At 36.6% G+C, this 17,232-nt stretch overlaps 1 protein-coding gene, 2 long non-coding RNA genes and 4 other non-coding genes across 7 annotated transcripts; all 7 read right to left on the bottom strand.

The window, feature by feature from the left end:
* Positions 1 to 9,954: 9,954 nt before the first annotated feature.
* Positions 9,955 to 11,386, bottom strand: LOC122136899. Its single transcript, XR_006154387.1, has 3 exons — positions 11,305 to 11,386; positions 10,711 to 10,820; positions 9,955 to 10,025 (listed from the first exon to the last, which is right to left on the bottom strand). It is a non-coding gene; the product is annotated as an uncharacterized LOC122136899 (long non-coding RNA).
* Positions 11,387 to 13,367: 1,981 nt separating this feature from the next.
* Positions 13,368 to 14,072, bottom strand: LOC122136898. The gene is made up of 3 exons (XR_006154386.1): positions 13,863 to 14,072; positions 13,719 to 13,772; positions 13,368 to 13,491 (listed from the first exon to the last, which is right to left on the bottom strand). It is a non-coding gene; the product is annotated as an uncharacterized LOC122136898 (long non-coding RNA).
* A 909-nt stretch (positions 14,073 to 14,981) lies between these two features.
* rps11 (ribosomal protein S11) lies at positions 14,982 to 17,081 on the bottom strand. The gene is made up of 5 exons (XM_042720955.1): positions 17,034 to 17,081; positions 16,128 to 16,262; positions 15,860 to 15,937; positions 15,487 to 15,617; positions 14,982 to 15,169 (listed from the first exon to the last, which is right to left on the bottom strand). Exons 1-5 carry the CDS (start codon positions 17,046 to 17,048, stop codon positions 15,046 to 15,048), a joined length of 483 nt encoding a protein of 160 aa, XP_042576889.1. The 5' UTR covers positions 17,049 to 17,081; the 3' UTR covers positions 14,982 to 15,045.
* LOC122136928 lies at positions 15,291 to 15,375 on the bottom strand. The gene has a single exon (XR_006154414.1). It is a non-coding gene; the product is annotated as a small nucleolar RNA SNORD35 (small nucleolar RNA).
* On the bottom strand, positions 15,728 to 15,812 carry LOC122136930. The gene has a single exon (XR_006154416.1). It is a non-coding gene; the product is annotated as a small nucleolar RNA SNORD35 (small nucleolar RNA).
* On the bottom strand, positions 16,005 to 16,091 carry LOC122136932. The gene has a single exon (XR_006154418.1). It is a non-coding gene; the product is annotated as a small nucleolar RNA SNORD35 (small nucleolar RNA).
* Positions 16,484 to 16,568, bottom strand: LOC122136929. The gene has a single exon (XR_006154415.1). It is a non-coding gene; the product is annotated as a small nucleolar RNA SNORD35 (small nucleolar RNA).
* Positions 17,082 to 17,232: the final 151 nt, after the last annotated feature.

Genomic DNA, 17,232 nt, shown 5'->3' with positions numbered 1-17,232 from the left:
GAAGCATCATGTCCATTCACCCAAATGGATATTAAATGTAACTTTCAAAAACAAATTATGGTATCTTCAAAAAAAAAAACTCCTACCAACCCCAACTTTTTTCACTTAAAATATAGATTTTTTTTTTTTTTACCTAAAATAATTGTGCATGTTAATTGATGTTTGTAATTATAATTGTTGTTTGTTAATTTATGTTGTAATTTTTTTATTTTGTAGCAGGCATTACTCCAGTCTTCAGTGTCACATGATCCTTCAGAAATCATTTTGTGCTGCTTAATATTTATGTGGAAACATGATACATTTTTATTTTCAAGATCCGTGGATGAACAAAAAGTTCAAACAGATCTTTTGTAACATTATAAATGTCTTTACTGTCACTTTTGTTCAGTTTAATGTGTCTCTGCTATGCTGAACAAAAACAAAAAGCTAACCCCAAATTTTGAACTGGATAAAATACTATGGCATTCATAACTCAATCACAAACGTCAGTCAATCAAGCTGCACCTTCCATAAATCATGTTCACCCTCACATCACTCACTCAAAACTTGTATGGACTTTTTCTCATGTGGAATAAAATTAAAGCACTTTTCCATTCAACAAAAATGAATGGTAATAAATGGTTGTCCAAGTTCAGCTGTAATTTTGATTATTTAAAAATGTTTAGATCAGAGTACCTTTTCATACTAGATAAAAATGTATCAGTAGCTTTCCCATCTCATATTTACTGGTAAATCTATTTTTCCCCTTTGTATTAGCTCACCAAGTGACCCTGAACTAGCACCCCTTCAAAAAAAAAAAACAATGACGTTGCCATATAGTCCACAAAGAATAACAGCACATTGACACTACACTTCACATTGTAACCTTTTTTTATTTCAATTTTTATTTATTTTTAATTTAATTTTATTTTATTTTTTATAAATAGTAAATAATTTTTTACTCACCTTCATGTCACTCATATTCTAATACAAAAAGATCTTCGGCTGGTCTGTTGGATCTCACTGATATATATATATTTTTTTTTTTCAGCTTCTTGTGCCACAAAAAGAAATATATTTTCTAGTTAAAATGTAGATGTCACAACATCAGAATTTATTCACTACAGGTTTATCTTGTCTAAAAGAATATATGATAATTATTTATTGCAGTATCTATAGAAATCTTGAAAAAAAAAAATGCTATCAGTCAAATACATCTGTACTTAAATTTGTCGTTATATTATTTTATTTCATTTTTATATTTTTGGGCCAATAAAATCACACCATTGGACACAAAAGGAACAATTACACTTTCAAATTTGAAATAACCTCTTTCTGTAAACAGATGTGACTTATCACAGAATGAGAAATTATATTATTTTAATAGTATTTCATTGCCCATGATAAAGCATTGCATATAAATATTACATTATCCTGATCAATATAACCCGAGATGGCTTGAACACAGATAAAAACCATACACTGTCGCGCATCCCGTGTATTAATTCTTCTCATATTTAATCAATCAAAACATCTTTATCTGCATTTTATTTAGCTACAGATAGAAGATGATGTGTTTTGACCATATAAGGATTTCCTGGAGCATCCTAAGGTTTCTCTTACTCGTATGAGTCCGCCTGTGGACTTCCTGCACAGAGGCGCCCTCCGGCGTCAAGTATGAATGAAACATAAATTACATTTGAGAGTTTAGTGCTCCATGAAGCATTTGCATCGCCCCATTTAGGGTAAATATAGAAAGAAAATACTCCTCTCTAAAGACATTTATGTAAAAATAATGAAAAAAGAGCACACTTTTAGACTAAAAGATCAGAGGGGTTGTAAATACAATAGAAAGGTGTCAGCAGTTAACAGCTGTAACAATAATGTAACATTATCTTTTTCAGTGCTAGCAAAATAATACAACCTTATTCTCTGTACAGAGGCAAAATCTGCAGGATGCTAAAGAAGGAGGAGGGTGAACAGTTTGTGTTATTGCCCCTTTTACAGTTTATTTTTTTATGTGTTATTTGTTGTATTTATTTTTATATTTCAATGTTATTGTTTATAAAAATATGTTTATATAAGGATATTTAACAACATAAGGATATATAAGGAGTCCCTGTGTGAACAAGCCCCTTAAAATGCGAAGGAAGCACAGTTATGCCCTGTTATGTGCTGAGGATCAGCAACAGAAAACGAGACACATGCTGAATGTCATGATAACAGCTAAACTTCAACAATAGTTTGTTTTTTTGCTTCAGGGTTAAGTATATTGAGATACTATTGCTGTTTTTATAAATTATTTTAAATGGATTTTATTTTTATCCTTGTTCTTTTTTTAAAAAAATGTCTATAGTTTTATTTCACTTCAGTAATGAATGATAACTTTCTTTTGGCGAGCTGAAATAGAATAATTGCATTTATTTATGTGGTTAACTATAAACAACCCTTTTTGGTCTGTTATAGAAATATATTTTATAGGCTAGGACTGAACAATCTTTGTCAGAAAAACAGAAGGTTTTTTGATCAAGTTTTGCTGTAGCGGTGATATAATTGTGACAGTTTCTCTGAGCTTTAAGACCGAAGCTATATTCTTCACAGATACCTGTTATTTTCAAGGAGTACAAAAATAACAGCAAGTTGACAGCAGAGGCAGGGTCACTCACATCACTGAGTCAACTGCACATATACAAGACCTGAAGTAAAGTAGTGAAGAATATTAAAATAATGATTTAGCCCCAGATGTAGCCTATTTCATCTGCTGCACATCAAATACATAAATTTACAATTCAGCGGAGAGAAATAGATAAATACAGGGGTGTTTTTTATAAACTTGACACTTTCAAAAAGACAAGATGGGGTAAGGTCTTCTAATCAATGCTGAAGAGTTGGGTGAGTGATCCTTCAAGTGTCTCGAACAATCAACAGCTTTTCAAACTGACAGAAAGCCCCACCCCCGCTACTGAATTAAATCTGGCGTCAGTTCAAGTTGTCAGTCTAATTACTCGAGGCAAATTACTAAGAACTAAAAGAAAAGGGATGGGAACAGTAGTAACGTCTTTATGGACTGGAAGCTAAAAGACCGTGTGGAGGCAACATTAACGGCCTCAGTATGACTCAGTAAACACGCTTCAATCCGAGTCTAATTATTAGCGCGCGTGTTCGCCCCCTAGTGAATGATACACATCCTACAGCACACATTAATACTTAAAATGTCTCTCTAGAAGAGATTATATTGGGGCGATTATTGACAGAAGATAGACGAGCCAAGAGCGCCGAGGGATAGTGAACAAAATCTATAATTTTATAAAAGAAATGAAATAAGTCTAAGTAATATGACTTTTATGCCTTCAGTAAAGAAATTAACATGAGGGAAAGAGTCCAAATGAAAGTGAACTATTAGAAAAGATGGGGTGTAATTTTACATCCGCTGATAATCCCTATCCTCCATCGCTTACATATGCCATTCACAGCTCGTCTCGCACCAATATCTCTGTGGAAAGGCACCGATATTGTGACAGCTGTAGGGCTTCCAGAGTGTTAATGACTAATGAAGCGAATAAGTCAAGGTCCTGTGCCCCTCGAGCTGCAGTAATGAGCAAAGTCTAAACATGGATTACTCCTCCTCTGGTCCCTGGATAAAAACGTCATATTCATTCTCCAAGTAACGAACATTAGATCTGTGACCTGCTGACGATTAGATCAGATCCCATCTTTGTTCTGAGCTCAATACCAAAAGCAGTGTTAAACTAAAGAACAGGTTTATCAATGGATGAAAATGCCTGTGAGACATTTCAAAGTTCAAATCAAAAGCGGTTAAAGTTGCATTCAGCTGTTTTAACGCTTTTTCATGAAAACATTCAAAGCTTCTGGAAGCACCTTAACAAAATACAGTGCCAACCAGTAATTTTTAAACCCTTTGTGTTCCTCATATTTTATAATCCTGTGGAACAGGAAGTCATGGCTGGAAATTTTAAGTTCAAGTTAATCACCCCCCGGTGTGCTTTAAAAGAAAAATGTAAATATGAATAGAAATATACTTCAGAGATATTTTACTCGTAAGAATTTCTAGGGTGCCAATATGGTAGCCAACATGCATTGGAGAAAAACCTTTATTTCATGTGTTTCCCCCCACATTCAATTGTTTTACTCAAGAATGTTTAGAATTTTGTGAATTTTCTGAATGGGACAAATGATGCAGGTTTATTTTCCACAGCCACCTTTGCTCACATTTACCAAGGGTGCCAATATTAGTGCGCGACACGGTGAAAATAATAACACTCGGGTTGAGTTACTAATTTGCACCTGCTAAATCACTATTACTTAAGATCGTGAGATATTGATTAAATGCAACTGTACAATGTTTGTTTGATCTTGTTGATTAGAAAAATTTATATGAAGTTGCCTCTCCTGTTTTAGAAACAATGCGTGCATTTATTTTAAAGTTGTAAGATATTTAGAAATGTATCAGCAGCCAACATTGCATATAGACTCACTACTCATTTAGTAATGTGTATTTTGACAGTTTGTTTTGAAAATAGTAAAAGAGATGCATTAAAACAAGGTAAATTTATTCATGACCTATATACAAGCATATGAATATTTACATATTAATTACCCATATTTTAATTGAAAACTTCATAATAGCAACACAATGAATTCAAATTAATTATTTACTTCATCCTAGCCTTTGGGTTTTAATTAAGAAAAGGCGAAGATGTCTAAAATGTACATCTAACACGTTAATTATGGAATCTATAACCCCATGAATTCTAACAAAGTATTTACAACTAAAAATAATAACATGCCACTTGAGCCATCTCACCCAAGGGTCTAAGATCATCTCTTTTACTTTGAAATAAAAAACTAATTTTTACTCCACAAATCAAACATGCACCAACCATCATTAACAGATCAATTAACCTCAAAACTGTAATTATAGGCTGAATAAATCTCACAAAATGTTAATATTCAAATAAAAATAAAACATAAAAAATAAAAAAAAAATAGCATAGCCATTCATGAAGTGTTTAGATTTTGTACCACTTATGGTCAAGAGAAACTTCATATATATGGCTATAAGACCCCAAGCTAATGGATTTTACTCTCCTCCACCTCAAATAATAAGTTATGCATAGAGGACAGGTTTAATATTTAATCAATTAATTATGTCTATACAAGGTACGCCAGAGGAAGACTGAATAAGTAATTGCACCTTCATGACTTTATAATCCCTCACAGTGAAATAACCTAATCTAGAAATCAATAATACACAGAGCGACATGCTGTTGAGACTGTGTGACCAAGACAGTACAGAGCAATTCATAAAACATGAAGATTAATCAAGACAGGTCAAAAAATGTAAATTAAAAGATGGCAGTAAAAAGACAAAGAAACAGGCAGGGACGTTCCAATTATAATCAATGAAATGATCAAATAATGGTCAACCACTCCAGACGTCTTGCGGAAAGACATGGAAAAGCTTTTAAACAGCGTGAAACAAACCCCATTATGCCAGCCACACTCTGCGAGTGCATCAAACATGAATAATTACGCCATTTGAGTCCTTTAAGGGGGAATCCAGCTGGCAGACTGTAGCCTTAATGGCTGATTTAAATTCACAAGGAAAGCTTGCCCAAAAAAAAAAAAAAAAAAAAAAGATTACTGTTTACATTTCAGCATGAAATGAAATATGATCTGTACAGACATTCCTCCTTCAAACCATCTAATACTAGCTACAAAAGGATGTGGCATTTGTCAGCAAGACTCAGTAAGTGAACACATCATTTACAGGTCTCATCAGGTATTTATTCTTTCAATTTATGCACCAGACCAAGCGATTCAGGTATATATTTACAAAGGTTTTACACAAAAACTGAACAAAAGTAGTCTGGGAAGCAGGTGTTGCTTGTTTATTAGTGGGTATGGTCATAATATGTATTAATATGAGACAGGCTCTACAACTAAACTTTGTATTTAAAGTGACAGTGTGATCAATGTAATCCGTCATATGCATCCACAGGTAACTCCCCGAGCAGCAGCTCATCAAGGTCATCTTAAAAGAAACATTCACAAACACACAGATTAATACTTAAATGCACACACTCTCTTCACAACTCAAAAACACCAAAGCATCTGAAAATTAAAAAGCTACATTTTCTTTCCAATCTAAATTCAAACAGATAGTACAGCTTAGCACAGCACACCACCCACTGTTTGGAACACAAATCATTATTTGCTGAAATTGAAATAGAGTCCAAACACAGATTAATACTTAAATGCACACACTCTCTTCACAACTTTATATGAAAATATGAATTTGTATGTTCAAATAAAGTGCAAACGATGTACAAAAAAATTATCTGAAAATCTCACATCGAATATATATATATAATATATTAATATATATATATATATATATAATATATATATATATATATTATCAGGAATTGAAAGAATCCAGCCTAGGGGGTGTGCGATAAGCAAACATTTATCACAAATCATGATACGCTCAAAATGTTGGCTGATTATAAATCACATCAGCTCATTCTAGGCCTGGCAGAGCCTAAGGTTCTAAGGTTTTAGATACTACAGTATACCCATGGTCAGGTTTGGATACTGATGTAGATTCAAAAGCGGACTTATTATTTAACCGCGCTTGTGTGACCCCTCTCATCTTCTTCCTCTGTGCTTTTTTTTTAGTACGTCAAAGCGGGTTTAAATAAAGCTTAATTATTGAGTCATTTAGGGGTCAGAAAATAGTTTGTAACAAAATTGTGCTAAATTCAAATGGGTCTGACAAAAGTATCCATTTAGACTTAGCCTGGCACCCTGCTTAGGATCCATTTCAACAACAAGTTTTTCTCTAACTTCATACCTGATGCTTTTAACATGCATATGATGCAGTTCATGAAATTATAAAGCAGTTAGTTCTGGTTCCCTATTTTAAATGGTCGAGTGGCACTTCAGGAGTGCTGTCATTATGTCTGTTTTTGCTGTTCCAGACCAGACCGGAATATGAGTGTGGAAGTTGTCTCAAAACACAATTAGCCAACGATGGCCTCAAGTTCCATTGAAATCATAGTTCCAATGAACATTTGCAAACAGCATGGCAAAGTTGTGTTTGAAACTCTGAATCTCACCTATGGTGAATTATAAGCAAAGCGAACAAACTATAACAATCGGACATTCTCAAATTGATTCTCAAATACTCCACCACTTTAATGTCCCAATATTGTTAAACCAACATGCCCTTATGAAAAGAATTTTATTCAAGTGTGCTATATTAGTATACTACTTCTTTTTAAACTAAAAAAATAGGGAAAGTGTGGCTTTTTTAGTTGACGTTTTTTTGTGTACTTCTCAGAAAATGACATAAGTATACTTGACTTATACTTACACAAAAGTCTAAATATATTTGAGCTATACTTGTGCTCCTAGAATCCGTGTTTTCATTGTTATACGGTAGTGAGGGCGCTAGTACACATCTTCTGTACAGAATTTCCACAAAAGACAAAAAGTGAAGAAGAAAAAGAAACAACAGATACTAAACACATGCAATCTAACACATCATCTGACATGAAACGGCATCAAAACTGTAATGTTATGGAATAAAATGTCGACGAGGTGAAGAGGTAATAATTACAGTCAAGCTTTGGGGTGTTGATCGACACCATCTATGTTTTGATTATCATTCTGAATCCAATTCCTATTTCTTTTTTCAGCTTTTTGCTCAAAATGTGAAATTTCTTAATTTTTTTTATGAACTTACCCAAATTAAATTGTTTTAAAAAAAAAGAATGCATGAAGCTAGAATAAAATGTTTTTGTTTACATACAGATACTCTGTTCGATTTCTTTGTATGTTTTTTGTATGTTCAGAATATTCATACTAAAGCATAACAAAAATGTATACAAATTAAAATCTAAATAGGGACATAGTAACCAAAAGTAGTACACTTAAAGTATGAGTAAAGTTCACGTAAAATAATAAACACAACAAAAGAAAAACTTATGAGTATACTTGCAGGTATAAAACTACTAAACTAGTATTTACTGAGACTATACTTCAAAGTGTACAAAGTATTTAATTAGTAATAACTATCAGTATACCTATAAGGTAACTTTTAGTATAACTGCAGTACAAAATACAAGAGGTAAACTAGTTGTGTACTCAAAGTTTGCTACTGTTATACTTAACGTATACTTAAAGTATACTTTTATAACTAGAGAAGTGTGGCCAATTTAGGTCCCAAGGAGTATGAAACACGCTTACAAGTAAAACTACTACTAGAACACTGATATTTGTATACTTGCTACATAAAGTATACTTAAAATATACCTGAACTTTACTTAAGTATACTTAATAAAAATAAACTTGAAGTATTTTACTTTTTGGTAAAGGGTGGTTAAAATGATGTAAGAACAGCCATGTGACTAGACTATTATTTTCTCCCATTATGCATCATAATATGATGGTTAGGGTAGCAAATCATGTCGCTTTGTATGGGAAACAAACCCCAGAGCAGGTTTTGCTTGGCAGTGGCAATGGAATTCATGAAGCCAAAGAGTATTTACAGAACACCTAGGGCGTTTACACTTGGCAGGTTTGGTTCAGTTTAAAACTAAACTCTGGTGTGGTGTAGATTAGATATGTGTGAATACTGCCATTCAAACTTTGGTGCGCACTAAACAATCAGCCAGAGACCAATCTTTTTAGGGGGTCTCGGTCCACTTCCAAATCAACACTGGTGCAGGCTGAATAATACGGACTATGACCAGAAAAGGAAATAAAGATATCTAAGGGAACCAAAATAATGATGTGATGTTATGGAGTTCCTGCTGCCAGTTTGCAAAATATGTCATAAACACTGTCCAATCAGTTTGTGATCATATCCATTTGCCTTTTGTTTTGTATCTTTAGGTTTGTTGTTAAACATAACAGTGAGAACGCCAAGCGAACCAGGACTAACTGTAACATTTTATTTTTTGGACCAGACCAAAAGAATCAAACATACACCCTTTTTGATACTCTGTTCCACATCAGCTTTTTGCCAATACATCCCTTTGAGTCTGAAACTGCACACTTGCTTGTGTGATACTGCTTAATTGATGATACTCCAACATACACACCTGTGTCCCATGCTGTGTCTCCTGTTGATTGGAACTGTAGGTGTCTTGACACAGCTCATTAGAGACCAGCTGCAGTGTCTAAACCATCAGGAGGTTTTCTCCGATTTTCACTGAGGAACACACATTTTCACTGTCGTCTTCGTCATCAAAGTGTCGCTCCATCAGAGACACCGGGGGGCCCCCCTGTTGGTCTTGTGGATTCACTATGCAATGTAAGCTCCTGCTTGTGCTGTGCAACAACCATGGGGAAAATGAACACAAACCAAAAAGGAATAATTAAGGAACATTTTGGAAAGAAAGTATCTTCTGAGGACAGGTATTTCACAAACAAACAAGCAAAATAATGGAGACCACCATATCTGGCTCATTAAACACCTGGAGAAAGGCATTAGAAAATAAGAACTACAGAAAAGTCTGAATAAACTGGAGAACAAAAGGTGACTCACCAGTGGAAGTGGGATGGCTGCTGGGAGCTGTGGAACACCCCATCAGGTGGGTATATCCTGAGAAGGTTATTGGGTGTGGACGTTTAGGGTAGTGATTTCGTCTTTTTGACAAATGTGATGGTGTGAAACACACCCACCTTTAAAAATAATGAGAATTAGTGGACTTCTTGCCTCTTTATTCAATAGAAACAAAGTAGAGGACTGGAACTCATAGAGAAGAGTGAAGGATCTGGATCTACAAATATCATAAGGATGCTCGTTATGCCCACATAAGCACCACAGCTCTGCATGAGCTATCTGTTAACCAATGGCTCGGAGTAATCTAAAGTGTATATTTTATTTCCTGTGGTAGTTCTATAATGAGGTCTGAAATATAGTTACTTGTTTGAGTAGTAACACACAGCTCCTGTCTTGAGCTCTCCCAGTCTTTCCTCTACCAGGCGACGATGAACCGTGCCCTGCATCTCACCTTCACAGGGCAAAAGAAAAAAAAACAGAAAAAGAGAAGTCAAAAAAGAACTTCTGCAATAAGAGTGCAATCAGACCAAGAACACCAGCTCAGTCAGTGACCCCCTGATTTCAGTCACTGTGATTGTGTGTGTGTGTGTGTGTGTGTGTTTGTGAGTGAGAATATGGGATGGATATGGTTACCCGTATAACAAATGGAGAAACATTTTCTAAACACTTGAGCAACTAAATGGTTAAGGCGATTATTTTTTTCACTTAAATGCATTAAAAATATTTAACGCAATTAATCCCACCTAACATTAAAGTTTAAATATAGAAGATTAATTTCAGAAAAATTAAATAATTTTTTAATCGACTGTCAGCATTAAAATTATATATATAAATAAAATGTATATATATATATCTCAAATAAATACAGTCTTGAGCACTGAACACAAAAACCTTACTGATGAGCATTAAAATTATATATATAAATAAAATGTATATATGTATATTTATGATAAATATTATATAATTACAGTTATTACAACATAAAGTGCTAAATAAACGGTTCAAAAAGCACCCCAGCCTCATGAAGTTGGATGAGAAAAAGAGTCGAAAATGGTGGTTACTTTGAAGCAGCTAAAATATAGTTTTCATTTAGTTTTAATAACTGCCTGGTGGTGTATATCCCCAGTTATTAGTACCTGTGGGATCTCTGAAGACGGCCCTTGCATCTGCATGTGTTGTGTGTGATACTCTTCAAGACGACAGCCATATTAGGGACCTTATTCTTAGCTAGCTGCCTGAGAGCAGCCTGAAGTGAGAAAAGCGATTAGTCACAAATAAGCACCAAAGAAAAACAAGAGAATAAGAGAAAAGAAAAAGCATAAGTTTCAGCACAGCCTCAAGGCCATTGGTAATGAATCAAGTGAAAAGCTAATCAGCATTTGTCAGCCTAATGAATATTTAACACATATGTACCCATTAGCAGAGGATCGTTATGACAACACTGGGCAAAACACATAAAATTACATTTAATAATCACTTTAAGGTGACTGATGACAACAGTGATTATGTGTTGTGTTAATCATTTGGGGGAGCCGGAGATCTTCCTCATGTTGTCCTGATTATAGCCATGGACTTCCACTTAAGGCATAAATAAAAGAAATACAAATATTTATTGTACAAATCTGGGATAAAAACTAAGAAATCTGCCGACTAACAAAGTTCTATCCTTTAACAATACTTTTAGCAACAACAAACAAATAAGCTCATTTGAGATTTCTGAGGTAGCTCACCTTGCGGAGTACCATGACAACACTGTAAGAGTGCAGAAAGCAAGAAGGGTTCTTCTCGTCCAATCCCATCTCTCAGTCTTCATCAACACGCCCACGGACCCCTGCTGAACTCCTCTTCCTCACCTCACCTGAGAGCTGTAAACCTGCTGTGAAAAATGGACACCTTATCCTGTGATTGAGTGCAAGTTTGTGAGTATGTTGTAAGAGAAAAGTGGACCTGTGGAGTGATTCCACACAACTGCAAAAGGGTTAATTTTTTTTTTTTTTTTAAACGCAGAAAAGGTTCACAATATTTTTGCTATGAGGAGCTGAGACTGGATATATTAATAATTGTTGATGCCCCTTTTTCCCCCATTTTTACATTTAGATTATGCGTGCCATCGTTTAAACACCAACCAATTTAGTAACACTACTAAATATAATATTTAAATAAATATCCATTTTATAATGGTGTGATGCATAAAAAGTCACCTGTAGCATTTAAAAATGACTGATTTATATGTACACCTACTTTTTTTTTTTTTTAAAGCTTTTAGATTTTTATACACGGTTTTAGTAATTCTGTTGTCAATGCTTTTATCATTTATTTATTTTTACTGCGGCTTAACTGATCGTTATTTTTTTATTTCACTTATACGTAGGTAGGGTAGGGCAATTTTCGGAAAGGCTTAGTGATAGCAAACTAGCCTTGAAGCAAGATCCCCACCCGCCCTTTAAATCACTCTGCAAAGCCACCCCTCCCCCTAAAACTCCAGAGAGCTCCAAAGTTATTTTATCTAGTTAGCAAAGACAAGACACAAACTTTTGTTTACGTTTTAAGCCTTGTTAATCTTATATTTATATATTATTTTAGCTGTTTTTCCCCCAACTACAAAAATTATTTTTAGTTTAGCACAATTTTACATACATCACCTTCTTAGCCGAGCAACAGCTCCATGTGCAGGCGTCTGAGGAACTGCCACAACAATGTCATCAAGACTCTGTCCACTTGCCTACAAGACAACAAACAGAAATTAAACCATGCAAATGGAAATAAATTAGAAACACTATTAGTAAAGTCATTTTGAAAGCAGTGGATATTTCCAGATTGCAGAGTACAGAACAATAATAAAACATCAACAACAGTGTTTTAAAGACAAACAGCCTTTGCAGTACATTAAATAACAGCTCCGAGCAGTAAATATTGTGTGACATTAACAATATTATAAGCGAAATAGTGCTTGGGCGACCTGCAGTGGTAGTGCTCCTGCCGGGCCAGGAAAACGACGTGCTTTGGCTGGCATCACGCAGGCGGCTCTGTGGTCTCTGAGGTGTCTTATTGGCTGCAGACACCAGCTGGACCAGGTGATTGGTCAGGACAGGCGTGTTGAGAGCACGAGGTGTAAATGTGGAAGAGGACTCAGTAATAGAAGACACAGAGTGGAAAAGAGATCCTCGGGGCCTGGAGTGGGGTCCTTGGTGTCGAAGCGCCCCTCTGGCACTGAGGCGCGACACAACTGGAGGCCTGGGAGTCACAGGTCTGGGGAATCGCGAGGCTGGTGTAGCGGGACCATGCATGTGATTTGCATTCCGCAAAGGGGGTAGATGGATACACGGGACCTTGGATGGTGGACACGAATGAGGTGTTGACTAAGGCCATGTAATTGACACTGAGGTAGGTAGTGCCGAACCTCCCATGAGAGGACATTTCTTGTGCTAACGGCCTCATGCGTTTATTTGGAGAAATGTTGTCCCAGGGGTGCAGCGGAGTAATTTTTTGTGGGCTCAGAAAACCATTTGAGGAATGCTATCCAGTTCCTCCAGATCCACATCCCAGTGTCGTCAAAGTCATCCTGAGGAGGGAGGTCTCTCTGCGGGACTCTAAGAGATGCTGGGGGCGGAGGGGTTTATTGGGTTTTAGAGGAAGGTTGCAGGGATGACACCGGCGCTCTGAGAGAAGGAAACAGAGGCAGAGATTGACTGATGGCTAGGCATGGAGAGATCTGGTAGGGCACTGACAGTGCCACATGCTGGTGTACGAAGAGTTCAGAACAGAAGCAGATTTCAGACAGGCATATTTTTCCCAGGGCCTGATGACGAGCTAACAGAGCTCTGCTGCACATGTGAGGATTCAGATGATGGTGCTACAGAAGGAGCTGTAGAAGATGCGTGCTCTGATGGACACGTCCAATCAGCTTCGAGCAAATCCTACAGATGAAAAATTATGATGACAAGATAACCAAGCAAAGGCATGTGTGTGTTGTCATTTGTAAATAAAACTTTTAAAAGGCAGATCATAACGAAATATAAAAGTAATAGTCTGTCATATTATTTCTAAGCACATTATAAAGTGTACAGATAACGTGCAAGTGGCATTACTCAACTAACACGCTTTAAAATGCATTTTAAAGCTAAAAGTAAGTTATATTCCAAACCTCATCATCAAACTCTTCTCCAATGGTGAACAAGCCCTTCCATTTATTACAAGCCTGTATCAACAAGCAATAAATAGCATCATTAATAATCGGTTTACATAGTTGTTAGTTAACAAATTAGCTAGCTGTTTGTATATAGCTTACCGTGGCTGTCATGTCTGTTCAGTTAATAAGAGCAGATATATAACGCTACAAGCATCGACTGTTAATGTAATGTTGAAAGTTTTGTTCTCATTTGATATGCAGGCATTGATGAGAAACACCGAATATACGTCGCTTATTCTCCGATTTTTACAGCTTCGCGCCGCCACGTTCAAACACGTCACGCACGCTCCGCAGGTGACGTGTTACGTTGCGGCGCTCAGCTCTAGTGACGCAAGCGCCATCTGCTGGATTTATCCACTTTGGGGTAGCATGCTGAGATGATAAATTGTCTCAATTTAGCCGAGATTGTTGGCAAAGGCGATTAAGATATTACTTTAATTTACTTTTGTTTTTGCTTATAGCACCTAATACTAAGCAAATAGCATCTATTTTCTACCTCACTGAGTTCAAATTGTATCTGCCTTTTATTACAGCAGCTGCTGCCACCAAAGCTTAATGGATTTTACCATGAACAATCAGATGTAGAGCACTCACAAAATGTGAGGATATGCATAGATATTTCTAAATGTGTAAGCGAGACTCTCGGTAGTGACAGATAAGTATAAAATAACAACCATTAATTATGTGGCTAGCAAAGTTAAATTATTCATGAACATTAAATGAATCAAACGTCTACAAAACTACAGAAATGACAAAGCTGAGCTTATAACCTACATGTAAACTTATCAGTCACACTGATGCATACCAAGTTAATGTTGACTACGATAGTTTTAGAAAAAAGGTCGAAAAATGCTTAGTTGAAAAGTTTATGAACATTGAAATAAGTTAAAAGAAACAAGTTTGTCAGTACTAAAATTACTAAGCTAAAAAAACATTTTGAAATATTTTGAAAATGACAACCATTAGATTACTAAAACTTAAATTAGAATAAACTGAAAATATTTATATAAAAAAAGCATATTCAAAATATTACTATAATAAAGTTTGTACTACAATATTTATAGGTATACATGTTCATAAACACTTGAGTATGTATCTGCTGGTCATTTGAACCAGGTGTTAAAGAGGGCAATCAAAACATGAAATGTTGAGGGATATATAAGAGCAGGATGCTTATGCAAAGTGACTTGCAGACTAAATCAACAGTAAAAACAAAGATTTAGAGAACAGATTTTTTTATTTTCCGCAAACAGTACAGAGGCCCCATATTGTTAAAACGTGTCTAGAACTTCTGGAACTGCTTCTTGGCTCCAGCCGCCTTGGTGACCTTCAGGACGTTGAACCTCACTGTCTTGCTGAGGGGTCGGCATTCTCCAACTGTAACGATGTCACCCACGGTCACGTCCCTAAACAAATGGAGAACATTATTAGTGATATTCAAGGAAAACGTTCAGTGATCAAAACATATACAAACTAAATACTTATAATCCCAAACATCTTGAGGGAAAAGAAACATTTTAAGCATTATCTGCTGCATCAGTGATGCCATAAGGCAGTGTCGTCAGAGCCTAACAGACTTGGAAGACCATCGTGAGAAGAAACATCATTTGCAGCTCACCACCCATTTAAATAAAGCATGTGTTCAAACACACACACACACAAAAAAAAAAAGTCTACAAAATTGTTCAGCCGCTAAAATAAAGCTGCAATTGAGAAATTTTACCTGAAGCATGGGGAGAGGTGGACAGACATGTTCTTATGCCTCTTCTCAAAACGGTTGTACTTGCGGATGTAATGCAAGTAGTCCCGCCTGATGACGATGGTCTTCTGCATCTTCATCTTGGTCACCCACACCTGGAAAGAGGTGACCGCCAAATAAGTTCACATACATTGTACATCAATGGCCAGAATACAGAATCTTCGATTTCCAATAAAGATTAAGATACCCCAAAATTTGTACATCAAGGGAAGCATCAGTTAAGCCATCAGGCATTATCCTCAAAACCCAAAGGGTTCAGAAGACCATCGTGAGATAAGACATCATCTGCACCCCAGATAACACTACAATTATCCAGCAAACTACACAACTGACTTACCGGACAGAATACGTGGCCTCTGATGGACACGTTTCCAGTGAAGGGGCATTTCTTATCAATGTAAGTGCCAGCAATAGCCTGTGGAAGTCAAGCACAAGAACTTCAGTCGTTTGAACTCAACTGAGGTTACACAATGGCAGCATAATCAGCTGCATCAGCATTGCCAAAGGCAGTATCCTCAGAGCTCTCTTGGAGTCTAGGAAGACCATCGTGAGAAAAGACATCATCTGCGAAGTAAAGTCACACTGACGTGTAAACACAAGCTCACCTCTCTGGGGGTTTTGAAGCCCAAGCCAACGTTTCGGTGATAACGTGGGAGCTTCTCCTTGCCACTTCCTTCAACAGCGAGAACCCGCTTCTTGTTCTGGAAGATGGTGGGCTGCTTCTGATAAGCCCTCTCGTTCTGAAACACCACCACAAGCACAGAGTCAGTCCTGTTCCTGACAAACTAATGCATGTGCTGGAACAACATTCATATAAAGTTACAGAACACAAAAGCCCGATTAAGGTTTCCATCGGACATCCTGGACTATTAGTATAGCCTCACCTACACCAAACCTGAAGAACCTTCGGAGCCAAATGTTTTGCCAATTAAAAAGCTACTTCAAAACACCTCAGGGACTTTCTGCTGCATCAGTGATGCCATAAGGCAGTGTCGTCAAAGCCAGACAGACTTGGAAGACCATCGTGAGAAAAAACATCATTTGCAGCATCATCCCCATTTAGACAAATGTTATAGAGATCTAGAATCTTTAGAGCTCTCTTTTTACAGTCGGAAAATGATTCCTTCTGGATGACATCCATGTGCTATCCATGCCTTGCAGACAAACTCGGGCTATTCTACCACTCAACAAGAGAGAGATTCAGCAGATAAAATACAGTTATTTTATTTATAACACAACTTGAAGCCAAATAAACTGTTGCATGTTTTAATAAAATCACTTTATGCTAGTCGGATAAGGCCAGGCCGCTCGCCTGCCCCGTTCATCAACGCTTCCTACCCGTTAACTGAAGACGGAAAACACATTTTCTAGTCTCCAGTGTAATCCATTTCGACATGATTGCATCCGTGGTGGTTTCTTTGCAGTTTATCTATCAGAATGTGTGGCTTTGAGCTTAAGTTTAATGTGAAATCAAAAGCGTTTTCACGACCACGCCGTTCAGACTCGCATACCTGTATGTCCGCCATCTTCGCCAGCCGAGTCGTAAAGAGGACTACACTGCGCGGGACAGACGGAAGAGCGGTTTCCCGCGGACGTGACGACACACACTGTGTTACGCGGTGGGGCCGACAGAAGCCTAACAATAAATTGTATTTTCTACCTATTAGATTGTGTTTTACTAACGTCTACACCTACCCCAACCCTAACCCT

This window comes from Cyprinus carpio, chromosome B3 (assembly GCF_018340385.1).
Source record: "Cyprinus carpio isolate SPL01 chromosome B3, ASM1834038v1, whole genome shotgun sequence".
Lineage (NCBI taxonomy): Eukaryota > Metazoa > Chordata > Actinopteri > Cypriniformes > Cyprinidae > Cyprinus > Cyprinus carpio.
Note: the sequence above shows the minus strand (reverse complement) of the source record. Positions and strands in the feature narration are given on the sequence as shown.

Bases quoted from the DNA above. Each gene is read 5' to 3' on its own strand.
- rps11 (XM_042720955.1), bottom strand. The intron at 15,938-16,127 runs GTGAGCTTGTGT...TGACTTCCACAG, and splicing joins GCTTCAAAACCCCCAGAGAG to GCTATTGCTGGCACTTACAT. The intron at 15,170-15,486 runs GTAAAATTTCTC...CCATTTGTTTAG, and splicing joins CACCTCTCCCCATGCTTCAG to GGACGTGACCGTGGGTGACA.